Below are 17541 nucleotides of genomic sequence, written 5' to 3'. Positions count from 1 at the left end.
CTATCCTTAGCCACATGGGACAAGTTTGTTCCACCTCCACCCTCTGGTTCTGAACCAGTTCCATATTATGGATGAGGAGCCTCGTTTATCCTCAGGTGGAGCTGCGGTGGTGGAAATGTTTATCACCTTCATCACAGGATGGCACATTCAACTGTTTTTGGTGGTAAACCGTGTACGATATTTCACATTTCTAGCGTAGCACGGAGCGGTTAGCTACAGGTTTCCCACCTGAACGAACAGCAGAGGACGAGTCTTCACTTCTTCACCAAGACGAGAAAAGAAAATATGTTTCAGCAGCTCAGAGGTCGGTAACGAGGAGACACCTCAGTGAGTTGTGTCTAAAAATAATAGATTCTGACAGTTTGGAACAGAACAAGTTAGGACACGATGAGGACACGAGGACAAGCCAGGGACCAACAGTCTCTTTCTAGAAGCTTCATCTGTGTCTTCTGATGTTCAGCTCAGCACGTAAAAATCTGCCTATAGAGTTGCTCAGTGTAAAAATGATTAATTATAGAATTAATTATAAATATTCTTATCTGTAAAAGGGGCAGAAAACACTTTGCTCTCAGCTAAAGCTAAAGACGGGATCCTTCTCTGCAGCTGAAGGTTTTTCCTTCAGACTTTGAACCAGACGGTCGATGCTGCAGGTTTTCACCGCTGCTTCAAACCTCAGTCTGCAGCTCCTCAGCAGAAACTAACGAATAACCAACTAATCCTGCAGGAGTTTAGTTTAATGTGCCCAGAGAGAAACAGGTGGAGACACCGGAGCATCAGTAACACTACACGTTCATGTTTTATATGTCCACATATCTGTGAACTGAACATATCATCTGGAGGGAAATAACGACGTTCATCCCCGTTCAGGAAAAATAATAAAAGTTTCACAACAGCTGTGGTGATTTTATGTGAAACATCTGAAGGAGGAGCAGAGCAGATCCTGGTGGAAAAATACCACGTTTTCAGAAAATTGTGCAGAAACAAGCGGAGGTTGAGCTCACCACATGATGTGTGGTGCATCATCACATTAATAAATGAAAGGGACCGATCTCTGTACGACTGACCCCCTCCAGGACCAGACCGGCTCAGTCAGAGGGACGTTTCCAGCAAACACAACTGGTTTAAGTCTTTCAGCTCGTGGCTTGAATGAGCAGCTAATTAGAGGCGAGCGTGCATCCAGGTGGACCCGCTGACATCCCTCACAGTTATTTCACAGCTAAATTAGCAGCAATTTAGCAGCTAAACCCCCGAGTAGAGGAGCAGCGGGCGGCTCTGGCTGCCTCACACATCTGGATTCATTCTCATTCTCTAACTGACGAGAAGATTCTGATTCAGGAAGAAGGAAGAAAGTTCAGGTAATTATTCAGGAAACACGTCAACGAACTCGATCCCATCAGGAACAGTCAGTGATTAATAACTTTACTGGAAAAATGATTCAAAACATCAACAGGGAGTAGCATCACCAGTGGTTCTTCCTAGCGTCCTAGTAACCTAGCCTCCCAGCTAACAGTGGTTCTGGCCCTGGCCTGTGGTCTTTGTGGTGCGTTCAGGTGCAGAGTTTTTGGGAGACGTGGGGAGTCATTGGTTTGGTTTTTCTTTTGAAAACCTGCTGCTGTGGTGAAGACAGTTTGACGTCTTTTCTTCCTGAGTAAATCAGATTCAGGCGAAGACGCAGCAGATGTTTCCAGGACGACCTTGATGAGTGGAGGACCGTGAGTCCGCGGATTCAGACGTCTTCTTCTTTACGTGCTTTGTGATTCTTCTCCACCTGGGACCAGAAAGACCGACTGTGTCTTCATCTCCATCTGTTCAGGTTGAGACGTGACCAACGTTCAAAAAAGAAAGAAATCACAAAAAAAAGAGCATCAGGTCACACAGATACCAACGCTGCCATCATGAATACATATATGAAAAGATAAAAATAACAGATACAAATCTGTTTTAATATGCTTTAATTAATTATACATAATATAAAAATATAACAAGTGAGGTGATATTAAATTATATATATATATTATATAAAAATATAAGAAAACATGACATTAATTAATATTCTTATATACAAATATGACATAAAATATTTTTATTTATAAAAATGTACATTAATAAGATATTATTGAATGATAAACAAATAACAATCAAACCATAAATAGACGGAAGCAATAAAAATATGTTTTAATTAATTATACAAACATACCATTCAAATTAGGAAGATGATATTAAATGACAGAAAAATAATAAAAATAATAAAACAAAGTAACGAGGAATATAAAAATAGGCATAAAATAACACATGAAAATAATAAATAATAAAATATATCATGATATTAACGAACAATAAAGATAATAAATATAAGTAAAAATGAAATCAAACATGAAATTAATAAATATTTATTATATAAAATTATGAATTTGTGTTAATTATAAAAATAAATTAACAAGATTAAATTGAACGAAAATGAAATAATATTAAGCTACAAATAAACTGCAGCAAAAATGTTTTAATGTGTTAATTATTTATACAAAATGCAAAACGCAACAAAATTAAATTAATAAATACTTGTCTAAAGTACAATTTACATAAATAATAATGATATTGAATCACAAAAGAAACAACAATAATAATAATAAAAGTAATAATAATAATAACAATCAAACCATTATATGGAGTCAGTGCGCGTGCGTGTTGCTTGTTAGACACCTGAGAGAGAGAGAGAGAGAGAGAGAGAGAGAGAGAGAGAGTCGGTGATACCGGAGCTGCTTGAGTGTGTGTCTGGGGGAGGAGGGGGAGGAGGAGGGGGAGGAACGGGGACGGTTTCGAGGTTTTTCCTCAGTGTTTGCTGTACGCGGCACGAGCGGACGCACGAGGCAGCTGGAGTGGATATTACCGGGGAGACGCGCGTGCCATTACGCATCGCGCCGCTTCGGAGTGGAGGAGTCAACCGGTAACCGAAGGAGGAGGAGGAGGAGCAGGAGGTCCGAACTCCGGCTCCGGTCTCACGGCGACCACCGGGCGGGGGGTGGGGGGGAAAGTTGCGGGGAAGGAGCGAACGGAGCTCGTGGATGTTTACCGGGATTCAGGGTCCGGGTCTGCCCCCATGGACCGAGAAGAACCGGCGGATACACGCGGTCCTTAACGGACTCTGACAACGCGCTGGTCCCGTGAGTTTCTGGGGCTCCAGGTACAGGTCCAGGTCCAGGTTCTGGTCCAAGTCTCCAGCGGTATTTACTCGCTTCACCATGTCGGTGACAGTTTCTCCGGTTTCCAGAAAGAGAGAGAGAGAGTGAGAGATACCGATAGAGAGGGAGAGAGAGAGAGGGGGAGAGAGAGGGAGAGAAAGGGGGGACCGGACTGAGACCGAGCACCGGTCCATCATGACCTGTGGGATTACACCTGGACGGGACATGGTCCTGATCAGCGTCCTCTCTGCGCTGCTGCTGCTGCTGCTGCAGGGTGAGTCCATGCACACGCACGCACGCGCGCGCACTCACAGGTACGCACATGCACACGCACAGGTAAGGTCAAAGGGTCATGAGAGCAGAACTGTTCCTAACAGTAGAGAGAGGACTCGACCCCAGACCTGGACCTGGCAGAGGGCTGCAGGTCCCACAGGGTCCGGGTTCACTCTGAGGCTTAATGTGTGTGTAGTGTGTGTTTAACTGTGTGTTTACAGTGGTGTGATCTCATTTACATATTTAATCACATGTTAGAGTCACTGTCTGTGTGTGTTCAGGTTTATTAATTATCTGTCAGTGTTTATTACTTTATATTTTACACTTTTATATGAGCTCGTTTTTTTTAACCTTGTGCTTTAAATTTCACTTTTATTTATTTACAATAAAGGAATCTAATCTAATATAATCTCTAATCTAATCTAAACCTTTATCAGATCCGTCCTGATTCACACAGAGACTCTGACTTTATACGTTTATATGAAGTTACAGTAGATTCCTGCTTATTTCACCTTATATGTAGAAATATAGAAATAAACGCGTCTTCAGTAGAATGTTTATATATGTGTGTGTGTGTGTATTCGTGTGTGTGTGTGTGTGTGTGCGTGTATTCGTGTGTGTGTGTGTGTGTGTAGTGGTTGTGTGTGTGTGTGTGTGTGTTTGTGTGTGTGTGCGTGTGTGTGTGTGTCTGTGTGTGTGAGTGTGTGTAGTGGTTGTGTGTGTGTGTGTGTGTGTGTGTGTGAGTGTGTGTAGTGTGTGTGTGACGCCTCATTCTTGGTTCCACGTCTTCAGCCCAGATTCTGGAGACGTTCAGGATCTTTTCTGGTTTTACTGCAGGACCAGAGACTGAGAGTCTGGTTCATGAACCTGATTGGTTCATGTTAACGAGAGCTCGTTAGTGGCTCTTCATCAGGTTCCTCTGATCTAGTCTGTCCTGTCAGAGCCCGTCTCCGTACGGGTCTCAGCCTGAAGAGATGATAGGTCATAGATTAGATTATCAGTAATGTCCCTGGATTTCTTCCAGCACTCCGTCCCCGTCCCTCCGTCTCCGTCTCTGTCCCTCCATCTCCGTCCCTCAGTCCCCGTTCGTCCTCGTTAGGGTTAATTGGTGTGAGGTGGATGTGACTGTGCCGGTCCTGAGACAGACTGGGGACGTGTCCAGGATGTAGCCCATCCCATCACCTCTAGAAGAGGAGGATTTTCAGGACACAACACATTCCAAATAAACTGGTCCAGAACCAGAGACCAAACCCCCAGAAACTGGTCCAGAACCAGAGACCAAACCCCGACAAACTGGTCCAGAACCAGAGACCAAACCCCCAGACAGAACCATGATGAACAGGAACCAAGCATACATCCATAACCACATGGACCAACCACCTCCACCTGGAGGACAGAAGACGTCTTCATCTGAAGACAACAACGTCCAAATCTGAGCCAGAGAAGAGACTAAAGGAAACAGCTGTGTTTCCATTGTAGTTTTTCAAAATAAAAGTGATATTTCAGAAATGTGTCTTTGTCCGTGTTTCCATTAGAAGGTGTTTAGCTGTAACTCTGCTCATGTCCCATCATTCTGTTAAACTCTCATCACTTTGAGGAAGATGGATTCAGATGAACTGGTCACATGACCCCCTGCATCATCTCCAGTGACGGAGAATTAACCAAAAACTGTTTCCACTGAACTTTAGACGTGAACTTTTACATCGATACGTCTGAAAAACCTCCTCATGAGACCTGGTCCTGGACCAGATGTGATGGTCCTGCTGTGATCTCTCTGGATCACTACATCCATCACGTCCTCTTCTTCATTGGTTAGTCCTCACCTGTCCATCAGTCTGTATTTGGACGTCCCAAATGAGACAGTTTGTCTGATCTAGACACATTGTGGAGGTTTTGAGGTCAGACCCAGATCCAGGATGGAGACCATGAGGCCGGGGTTCAAACAAAAAAACATTTAATGAAAAACAAAACTAAACAAAAGATGAAGAAGAAACCAAGAATATTTACAACCTGACACAGGAAAACATGATGCTACGTCTACACAGAATGAATGGATGGATGGATGAATGGATGGATGAATGGATGGATGGATGGATGGATGGATGGATGAATGGATGAATGATGGATGGATGACAAATGAATGGATGAATGGATGGATGAACAGATGAATGGAGGAACAGATGAATGGATGAATGTTTGGATGAATGGGTGAACGGATGGATGGATTGATGGATGAATGAACGGATGAATGGATGGATGAATGGATGGATGAACAGATGGATGGATGGATGGATGAACAGGTGAATGGATGGATGGATGAACAGATGAATGAATGGATGAATGAATGAATGAATGAATGGATGGATGAACAGATGGATGGATGAACGGATGAACAGATGAATGAATGGATGAATGTATGGATGAACGGATGGATGGATGGATGGATGGATGAATGAATGGATGAACAGATGAATGTATGGATGAATGAATGAATGAATGGATGGATGGATGAACAGATGAATGTATGGATGAATGAATGAATGAATTGATGGATGAACAGATGGATGGATGGATGGATGGATGGATGGATGGATGGATGGATGGATGAACAGATGAATGGATGGATGAACGGATGGATGAACAGATGGATGGATGGATGAACAGATGAATGAATGGATGAATGAATGAATGAATGTATGGATGAACAGATGAATGTATGGATGAACAGATGAATGGATGGATGGATGTATGGATGAACAGATGAATGAATGTATGGATGAACAGATGAATGTATGGATGAACAGATGAATGGATGGATGAACGGATGAATGGATGGATGAACAGATGAGCGTTAGTGTGTGTCCTCTGAGTGAAGCCTTCCTGGTGTGTAGGACCTGACCGTTGTCCCGCTGTGTTGTGTGTCTGCTGTAGATGTGTGTGTGGGGGACTCTGAGCTGGGCCCCCCCGGCTGGAGGGAACCGCTGGACTGCGTCCGAGCCTCCGAGCTCTGCAACCAGAACAGCCAGTGCAGCTCCAGGTACCGGATCATGAGGCAGTGCCTGTCTGGGGGGGACAAGGAGCGCAGCGCCATGCTGGCCTCCAGGGAGTGCCAGGGGGCGCTAGAGGTGCTGCAGGACTCACCGCTCTACCACTGCCGCTGCAAGAGGGGCATGAAGAAGGAGCTGCAGTGTCTGCAGAACTACTGGAGCATCCACATGGGTCTGACCGAGGGTAAGATGACTCCATTTTATCTGCTTCTTCTTTGCTTCTGTGACACATTTCAGTTTGAGGCATGTGTTGACTGTCAGTGGAGAACCCTTCAGAACATGATGCTGGTTCTTCTCACTGGATGTTATTGGACACGTTGATGGTGTTGATCACTCAGTGACCTTTGACCTGGACCAGCTGTCTGTCTGTAAAGGGTTTGGTTTAAAATGCTCCATCTTGATTTAAATCTCCTCTGTCTCCTTCATCTGGTGATAAATGTTTAGAACCAGAACCCGACAGAAAAAAGTCTGAGGACAGAGAAGAGCTGAACAAAAGCAAAGAGACATGAAAGATGAGAAGATTGTGGAACCAATGAGGGCAGTAGATTGAAGGAAATCTCTTTGGGGACTAAGAAAGATTTGTCTCCAGGAAACTTTTCTCTTCTTTTATAGTTGTCTGCAGCCTTTGACCTGAGTCGACTCAGTTTACTCAGGAAACTTCTTCACACAATTACTCACAGGATTCCTCTTCTAGTTCTCGTTCCTCTTCTAGTTCCTCTTCTTTCAGTTCTTTGTTGTTGTTGTTTGTCTTTAGCCTTTAACCTGAGTGGACTCCATGGATTGTGTTTAGATGATCTCCTACCACCATCTCACCACATCCACATCACACTAGTGACTGAACACCTCCATCACTAAAACTAGTTCTTTTTTTTTAATGCTACTTGGCTAGCTTCGATGCTAGCTTTGACACTAGCTTTGACACTATCTTTGATGCTAGCTTTGACGCTAGCTTTGACGCTAGCCAACCACCATTAAAACAGAAGAAGAAGCAGAATTCCCAACAGACTGTGGAGGACACCGGTCTGTCGTTCTGGTATTGGATCAGTAACATAACTGAAATGCATTCTGGGATTTCTGGTTGAACCATGGCCAGTCCTGATTCATCTAGTCCACATCCAGGTATGTGGACTGTAGTGGTTTTCATCGTTCTTTGAACTTGGACAGAATAATGAACGCTCCATGTGTTCGTCTCAGATGGGACATTCTCTGGACGTCTCTGTCCGTCCAAGGCGTCTCTCTGACTCCAGAGAGTAAACGGGGGCTGGACGCCTCCGTAGAGGGAGCTGGAGCTGGAGCTGGAGCTGGTGTTTTATAGTGGACCCTCTAACAGCTGTTTGGCTGCTTCTGTGGGAATCTGAACCCAACAAACGAGCCCTGTGTTCCCAGTCACCTGCCCGGCGCTGGAGGCTGGTTCAGATCCCACTGCTGGTCCTGCTCTCGGGTTCTGTGTGTGTCAGCAGTCAACACACCAACACACACACCAACACACACACACACACTGGGCCCGTTGGCTGGCCTAGTTTGGGTCTCAGCAGTGGCAGAGCTCATTAAGAGCCTCTCTCTTTGTTCTCCATTCCACTAAGGGCGTCTCTGTAGTGCCAGTAATGCTTGCAAAGCCCCTGCAACACACACATACACAAAAGCAAACACACACACACACTTGACCACACACAGGACGTGCATACAAACCAGACAAAGATGCAAAAACACAAACACATCATCTCAGACGGCTGCAGCACTCGCCGCCAGTGCGATAACTTCAAGGACATGCAGCATGGTGCGTTGGTGTGTGTAGTACTGTGTGTGTGTGTGTGTGTGTGTGTGTGCAGGTGTATTTGTGCTGCAGTATGTTTGTGTGTCCCTGCTGGCGTTAATGTTGCATTTATGGAACATTTAAAGCGGCGCTTGTGAAATGTTTTGGCTCGTTATCCGTGTACACACCAGGACGCTGTGAGGATTTCCTGATGTGAGCCGCTCTATTAGGAGCTGTTTATATTTAATGAATTATTGGAAGGCTTCCACAGCGGCAGATGTTTTTCATGGGATGAAACTATTCACATAGACGCCGCCTTCTGTCTCTGATATGTGCAGATTAGTGTCAATAGTGAACCTTTGTGAAATATTTAACCAAAACATTCTTATTCTCTGAGACTCTATAACTGGCAGACTGCAGACACACACACTTAAATGAAACTTTAAATCCGCCACATTTGCATAGAATACACCTGCACCTTTCAATGTTTACTGAAGAGTCTGAACTCAAGTGTCAGAAGTGAAGAAATTTAGACCCAGACGTCGTTATTCCGTTGATCCTGCAGAATAAAAAGAAGAATCTGAACCCTTAAAACTATAGACTGTATATATAAAGATGGAACAGCTCCTCTAAAGTGAAGTCAAAGCTAGTAGAGCTAACCCTGGAGGCTGCAGCATAGGTCATAAGCTCCACCCCCTCCATGTTAGTGGGCGGGACTTGAGATGAACTAAAACACTAAAATACACGTCAAATAATTTGTTTTCAAGGATGGTTTCAGTCAGTTTAGGTAGTTAATATACTGTTGTTGAATGTTCAAGTCATGTTTTGGTTTAGTTCATTGGACACTATAGAAACAGTATGTGACATCATGGCGACCACCAGTTGCCATGCCAACTGCTCCATAAAGGAATCTGATGGAGTGTTAATTACGCGAAAACACTGTCTGGAGCCTGGAGGAAGTGTGGGCGGGGCATCGTAAGTTTAGAGGAAGTGTGGGCGGGGCATCGTAAGTTTAGAGGAAGTGTGGGCGGGGCATCGTAAAATTGCACCGCCTGTTTCCTGGGCAGATAGCATCATTTTGGCCAATGAGAGGAAGTGGAGACGTGGTGTGGTTTATATACAGTCTATGCCTAAAACTGCTTTTGAATCAGAATATCTCACAAACTCCTAGAAAACCTTCGGCTGCAGGAAATCTGCCTGAATGTTTTATCTCTCTTCATTCATTCTGCCCTCGAAGACATTAGTGAGCGTAATGCTTGTGTGTTTGTTGTTGTTTATATTCATTTAGCCGTGTGTTTATGTTTAATATTGGAGAGACGAGACGATTTCTGCTCATAAAAGCGTTTCTCTTCCAAACAGTGAACAGAACGATGTTTCCCAGATCAGATATGAAGCAGCGTTGTTTCTCCGTGTTAGCGGCCAGACTTTCAAGGGCACAGCTAAACAGGTTTATGTTTGAAGCAGCCTTCAGTCACCAATCTTAAAACCTCCCACAAATGATTTGAACCGCCTGCACTCATATGCACAATTCCTGTCTGACTACAAAGAGGCTTTAAAACATTTGCTTAATTACATCACACTGCTGATGGTCGGCTAGAAACGGCGCTGTGGCAGTTTTAGTTTCCGGCAATGTTTCATTTCTTTCATGTGACAATGAACAAAGAGTTCCTCCTGATTTTTCTTCTGTCTGTCTCGTCTGTGTGTGAATATTTAACCGGGCAGGAGAGGATTTGTTGGCTTTTCAGCTTAAAACTTCTAATAGAGCCGAGGCAGAAAGAACAGGTGAGACCGAAATAATTCCCCAAGTCTCTCTGCGTCCGAGGTTGAGGATGCGTTCAAGCGGAGCAGGTGGAAAAACAGTTTGGATTTAGGAGAAGGATTAAAAATGCAAGACGTACAAAGCTGTGGTCAGAGTCCAGTCTCCGGCCTCGTGACAATATTCACAATGAGAACACAGTTTATTTAAAGTGTTTTACTCCAAATAAACTCTGAGAACAAACCCCTCATGAAGCCGTTGGGTTAATTAAGGGAGCTGTGACTGACAGTGAATCTCTGTGCGACGGCGGCTGGACGGTGTTGAAGTGGAAGGTGGAGATGACTAATGAGCTGAGGGACAGGAAGTAGGCTGTGGGTGGAGGAGACCAGTCTGAAACCTTTTCCTCAGGTTCTCTCTCTACTTTTAAGAAACAATCTCTGTGACGCTGCCACCCACCTGGAACTGGAGGGAAGCAAATGAGTATGAGCAGAAAGCAAAGTCAGGAGAGCTGAGAAGAAATGACTGATCATTAACATCCAATCACAGCCCTGCTCGCATCACACATGACACATGAAGGTTGATGAACATCTCCTGCAGAATTAGGACCAAGAACGTCACGTAGTGGTGATGCTGATGATGAAGCTGATTATGATGATAATGGCATCGCCAATGTGAAGCTAATGGTGATGCTAACAGCTAGCATGTCCGCTCTGCTCTCCATCAGTGTGTTAATGCTCGTGTCAAAAACCAGGTAGATTTCCAGTAACGACCCGCCCCCAGAGGCTGTTAGCATCGGTTAGCTTTGGTTAGCATCTGCTGCAGAGTATCAGATTCTTTTTTATGAATCTGCATGAAATGTTTCAATCAGAGGCGTTACTAGAAAGAACCTAAATATTCTTATATTCAATCAAATCATCAAATCTGCCAATGGGCTAAACTTTAATCTATTTTGACAAAAAAATCTTACAATAAGCTCAAAGTTCTTGTCTGTGAACAAAATTCAAGACGTTTCTCTTTGATACAAGGAAATTCCTTTTTTGCAGTGTAGACCCAGCCTGTCGGTACTCAGACGTAGAAGGCATGATTTATGTTTAATTTGAAGCTCAGTAACTGAATGAATTCCTCTGTAATAAACTGTTGTCTGTGGTTGAAGAGACTCAATTGCTGCTGGATTTAAAAGACGAGAAATGTCTTTGGTTGTGGATTTGCGGCCCCCAGCGTTTCCACCCTGCTGCAGAACGTCCTGGCTTCCATCGAGGTAAACAGGCTGAATCTATGACATCTCAATTATTAGGAGGCGTGAGACGCTCCTCGCTCTCTTCTCTTCTCTGCTGCCCTACTTTAAACTATACTCTGATAAAAACTCCCTGTTTTCTATCAGCTTTTACGCTCAGACCCTGGAAAGCTCGCCATCCATCCTAATTTGCGTTGCGTTCGCGGTCTTCACGCCAATGGTTTCAGATATTATTCAGCAGCCTGCAGGTGAGCGTGAGAGCAACAACGAGGGCGGCACAGAGGCCACGGACAGAAAAAAAGCAATATGCTGCACAACTCATTGATGGCGTGTTATTCATCGTCTCAGAGTGGACCACAGGCAAATACAGAGGCAGCAGAGTGGAGAGTCAGGTCTCTGGAGCAACAGCTGATCAGGACGACAACATTCACACGCTCAACAAAGACGAGGAACGAAACCTCCAGAGGGACGGCTCTCTGCATTTAAAAGAAATATACTGAATGTTTTCCATCTCATTCACTGCTTAGACCAAAAGAAATGTGAATCATAATTTAATGTTTTTATTTACTGGCATCAGTTCCATGTCCTTCAGAATATTCTATGAAAATGACTCAAAACATTAATGGTCCTGAAAGCAGAGAAAGAGAACAGCTACGAGGAATTTGTTCTTTTGGAGAACCACGTTTGTTCTTGGGCTCCTTGTCTTCCTCCATGACCCAGTTTCTCTTCACATTCAGCTCATGGACTCATGTCCTGACATTTTCTTTCAGAGTTCACTGGTAGAATTCACAGTTCATTGGTCCATCAATGATGAGCAATGCATGCAGAACAGGCCCAAACCAGGACATTAGCATGAGGTTTGATGCTGGAATGCAGTGTTGGTTCATCTCCAAACATGACGATGCCCAAACTTAAACCAAACTATTCTACTTGGTCTCTCTGTCCACTAACATTGTCCCACATGTTCTTTGTGGACAGAGAGCAGTGTCTTTGGTTGTTGAGTGGATTCATCAACATTAACATCAGCCAATGTGAGAGAGGCCTTTAGCTGCTTAGAAGTTCCCCTGGGTTCCTCTGGGTTCCTCTGTGTTCCTCTGGGTTCCCCTGGGTTCCTCTGGGTTCCTCTGTGTTCCTCTGGGTTCTGGATCATCTTCAGCATAATCATCAAAAACCAATGAGTTAAAAGGATGAATGTTCTTTACCTGATGTAGATATAAATATACCTGAGTATAAAACACAACCTCCCAGTGGTTCCAGATGCTGATGGATGTGTGCTTCAATATTAGGGCTGAACCATTCATTAATTATAGTAAATAACATAATAAAGCACGACTTTTATAGCGCAAACTATCACGTGACTGGAGAACACTGTAACTAGTCTGTGAAGGTTCCCATTCATCCAGGTCATAGTGATTCAAAAGACATTGAATAAAGGAAACTGGACTTGTAGAATTTCTTAAAGATGTTTCATCATGAGATCAGTTCTGAATCCAACACCTTTCTCTTAAGTTGTTGGAAATATCAGAGGAACATAGACGAACAGCTGATTGACTGTAATTATTTTGTCAGGGCTCTAAAGGTGGATGTAGTGGACGCACTGTGGCTTAAAGTCTGTTTGCTGCGTTTGTGTTTAGATGTCGTCCTTTTAGCGTGTTAGCATTAATGTTAGCGACATTCTGCCCTTAGAGAGACGCTCCTTAAAGTAGCAGATTAGTGAATGGAAATCACACGGGAAATAACGGAGGTGGTTTCAAAAGATCTGAAATTAAAACATTTATTTCAGATCTTTTAATTTAATTCCAGTAAATAGACCCAGCCCGTGGGAAAGAAGATTTGATGCTACAGGTGTCTAATATGGTGTTATTACATTAGATTTTGAAATGATTCATTTTGTTGGAAATATGATAAAAACCTTTTTTTTAAATAATTTCAATATTAGAGAAAAAAAATCCCAATTATATTATTTTCCAAACCCGCTGCCCGTACTAGTCAGAGTGATATTAACAGAGTTTGACAGCAGATGAATCGTCTTTAAAGAACGAGTCTGTCTGAAGGGAAGCGTTGGTGAGACGGAGGGACGGAGGGACGGAGCAGATCAAAGACTGATGTCCGGAGAATTAGATGAAAGTGTGATGACAGCAGATGACGGAGGGAGAGGCAATTTGTGGACGGGTGAACAGAAAGAGGAGGAAATGGAGACGAGTGAGGAGAGATCAGAAAGATGAGAATGAGCCTCCATTTATCTGCTGCCTCTCTGGTCATTAGAGGAGGACAGGACGCTGTCTTCAACCTGGACCATGAGGACGCTGTCTTCAACCTGGACCATGAGGACGATGTCTTCAACCTGGACCATGAGGACGATGTCTTCAACCTGGACCATGAGGACGCTGTCTTCAACTGGACCTGAGGACGCTGTCTTCAACCTGGACCATGAGGACGATGTCTTCATCCTGGACCATGAGGACGATGTCTTCCTGCTGGATTCCTCCATTAAACATTAAAGGATTTTATGAGCAAACAAAGACAAACAACAACAAAACCTGAAGAACTGGTTAAAACCAACATTTATTGGATCTAATAATAAACCAGTAATAAAATTACTGCTTTACAGAAAAAGATAAAGATTCTTTGCTCCCTCCTCCTCCTCCTCCTCCTCCTCCTCCTCCTCCTCTGTTTGTAGCGTGATTCAGATCAGATCAGAGGAGGTTCTCAGGTAGGAGCACAGTGAGACCTGATGATTCTTTAAATCAATTTGATCCGTGAAAATCTTTGATTAAAAATCTTCTGATAGATTTTTAATCCTCTTTCAGACGCAGGTTTCAGGACAAAAAGTGTTTCCTCATCAAAGCCTGAAAAGATCAGACCTCACACTAACAAACAAACCTCCTTCCTTCCTTCCTTCCTTCCTTCCTTCCTTTCTTCCTTCCTTCCTTCCTTCCTAGTGTTTATCTCTAGTGTCTCAAATCAAATAAATTAGCTGAATGTATTTCCAGTGAATGTATCAGGGCTCTGATGAAGCTCATTGTTCTGCTGCTGACACTTCAATCAGAATCTGGTCCACTCTGATTGGACCAGATTCAGAGACACAAGGACAACATGTCCACAGACAGAATGACAAACACTGAGAGAAAAATACTCCTTCCTTCCTCCTTAGTCGACTGGTTGAGTCAGAGCCTCGATGAGGGAGGATGAGACTGGACCAGCTCAGATACGTGGACCAGGACCAGGACTGAAACATAGATTCATCAAATAAAATCTCCTTCATCTAATGCTGATGAATCTTCAGATCCAGACCAGGACACAAGCTCTGATTTAAAACGTCTGAGGGCAAAAGCAAAGAGACATGAAAGATGGAGGAGACGCCACGAACCAACGAGGAAAATCTCTTTCTCAGCTAAAGGAAACTGAACTATTCTCTGAATGAGTTTAGATGAATCTGGACCTGGAGGCCAGTAGATCCTCAGCTCTGGTTTAACTGAATGAACTCATATTCAAGGTTATTTAAATCCTCCTTTATGGTTCTAAACCAAGTCCAGCTACGATCTACAGCGTCCTCAGAGGGACGTCCCCATGTTATTTACTTTAGCCCACAACTTCTTCCTCTTCTGTTAATGCACATGTTAATTTTTACACAAACATTTTTCCTGTTTTCAGGTCCTGTTTTAAAATGTATCAAACCAACCTGTACAACTAACTCGTATATAAATATGGACGCCATGTCTCTTCTTCCTCTCATTGGTCCAAACTGATGCTATTTTCCCGTGGATATGAGTCTGATCAGTACGGTCTGTGGGCGGAGCCACGATATCAAAGCCCCGCCCACACGTCCCCCAGACTCACTGGTGTTTTGGTTTAATTAATCCTACGCTCTGCTCCACCTCCACCAGCTACAAGGACATGTTGGATTATAAACTGAAATTATTTTTCAAAGCAGTTTTTACAACTCTCACGTCCACACAGGACTGCTTTACGTAGCGGTTGTCATGGCAACTGGTTTCTATAGTGTCAAATCCAAAAACCTGACACTTGAACATTCATCAACATCATATTAACAACATAAAAAGACAGAAACCATCACTGAAATAAATGATTTGACGTGTATTTTAGTGTTTTAGTTCGGCCCAAGTCCCGCCCACTGACATGGAGGGGGTGGAGCTTATAACGTTTCCTGAGAATAGTGGAAGGTAGAGTCACACCTTAGACTCCGCCCACTCTGCAGCCCCGTCAGAGCCACAGAGCATCGTCTGTTCACGATCAGCGGAGAATATGTGTCTGAACATAGCGTCCATCTTGTAAAAGACGCTTAAATCCAGTGTGTGAGTGTGTGAAACAGGGCCGTGATGAGGATGCAGCTGCAGCCTCTCACAGGTGGAAGTGGTTCCTGTGGTATTTAATCTCAGCTGTGTGCTGCTGTTAACACCAGCTGCAGTTTGTTAACAGACGCTAACAAAGAGGACGACGGCACCGAGGCACAAACAAGGCGACACGACCGCCTCCAGCTCCTCTCATCAACACAGGAGGCAGGAAAACAAGACCACGAGCCCCCGGCTGCACAGAGCCTCCTCAAGGTTCCACATTCAACACTTCTGCCAGCGTCCATGTGTGTTCACACGGGAAAACAGAAAACACATCGTCTCTCACACACATAAGGAAACACAGATTCACATCTAAAAGAATAAAATGCAAAAGAAAAAACAACAAGTATCAGCCTCATTCAACAGAGCAATGAGTCAGATGCAGATAACTGTCAGGACAGAGTCGGGGGGGGGGGGGGCTCAGTATGAGGTCTGTTTGACACCTCAGATCATTTTACCACAGAAACATGTGACGCGGTGTCAGGAGGGAATATTAGAGGTCGTGTAAAGAGATAAAAAAGACAAAGAGTTTCTAAAATAAAAACTACAAAACACATAAATGAGACGTCGGAGCTGGAGCTCTGTGTGTGGGGGGGGGGGGTCTGTCAGTTCAGTGTCTTTTATTTTGGCTTTTATTTACTTTAGGAGTTTTTATGTCAAAGTCATTTCAGAGTATGAGACAATTCGTTTGGAGATATTTAAGTTTCACAACTGTTTTAAAACAAACTCAGTCTAACGTCCAAACGAGGTTTGTGGCGTCTCCTCCATCGTCTCCTCCATCGTCTCCTCCATCACCTCCTCCACCGTCTCTTCTATTGTCTCCTCCATCGTCTCCTCCATCGTCTCCTCCCATGAATGTTGACTTTGTGTTTTTGGTTTAATGAATGAAACGATGCATCCGTGTCTCATTTGATCTGTTGAACGTGTGAAGACGTAGAAGTTTTACTCCTTCAGGCTCCAGTAGATTGATTCAGTCGAGGGTTTTACTTCTTCGCGTCCGTGAGTGTCGGTGCTGTGCAGCCGTGAATGAACCCACATGTGAAGAGGAACTAGGTTGTTTATGTCCTGGAGGGAGCTGATGAATGTCGTTGTGAGATTTATCGTATGAAACGAGTCCTGCAGTGAGAGGATGTGAGACAGCTCATACACGAGGCTACTCTACTCTGCTCTACTCTGCTCTGCTCTATATTCTACTCTACTCTATATTCTACTCTGCTCTACTCTACTCTACTCTACTCTACTCTACTCTGATCTGCTCTACTCTACTCTACTCTACTCTGCTCTACTCTACTCTACTCTACTCTGCTCTACTCTACTCTACTCTGCTCTACTCTACTCTGCTCTACTCTACTCTACTCTACTCTGCTCTACTCTACTCTACTCTACTCTACTCTACTCTACTCTACTCTACTCTGATCTGCTCTACTCTACTCTACTCTACTCTCTTGCTCTATTGCTCTCTACTCTTACTCTCTCTGCCCACTCTACTCTACTCTGTTCTACTCTACTCTGCTCTACTCTACTCTACTCTGCTCTACTCTACTCTGCTCTACTCTACTCTACTCTACTCTACTCTGATCTGCTCTACTCTACTCTACTCTACTCTACTCTACTCTACTCTGCTCTGCTCTACTCTGCTCTACTCTGCTCTACTTTAAAAAGGTGAAGACTCAGGGTCGGGGCTACACTAACGCAGGGCATGAAATAAGATTGAATAGAATTGTTGTGGTCGACTGTGGAGCTGCAGCATAATTTATGTTAAAGCCTTAATTAGTATGAACTGTACGTCTGCAGTGTTTTGATGGCAGCGCCGCCTTAAACGTCCAGACGTCACCTCGTATCTGTGATGGTGTGAGGGTGGAGGGAGGTGGAGGGAGGGGGGTGGATGGGCTGGGATGCCCATGATGCTGTGGATGAGGCGCTGTGACCGGCCGGTGTTTCAGT

The 17541-nt window shown here is 44.0% G+C and overlaps 1 protein-coding gene across 1 annotated transcript in view; it reads left to right on the top strand.

Annotated features, from left to right (window-relative positions):
- The first annotated feature begins 2820 nt into the window (after positions 1-2820).
- gfra2b (GDNF family receptor alpha 2b) overlaps positions 2821-17541 on the top strand; it is a 64193-nt gene continuing 49472 nt past the window's right edge. The window contains exons 1-2 of the mRNA XM_047569110.1: positions 2821-3453; positions 6384-6683. Of these exons, the coding sequence (XP_047425066.1) occupies positions 3375-3453; positions 6384-6683 (379 nt within the window). The 5' untranslated portion in view covers positions 2821-3374. The remainder of the gene's footprint in view (positions 3454-6383; positions 6684-17541) is intronic.

Source organism: Mugil cephalus, chromosome 19 (genome assembly GCF_022458985.1).
Source record: "Mugil cephalus isolate CIBA_MC_2020 chromosome 19, CIBA_Mcephalus_1.1, whole genome shotgun sequence".
In the NCBI taxonomy this organism is placed as follows: Eukaryota; Metazoa; Chordata; class Actinopteri; order Mugiliformes; family Mugilidae; genus Mugil; species Mugil cephalus.
This window is presented reverse-complemented; position numbering and strand designations above follow the sequence as displayed.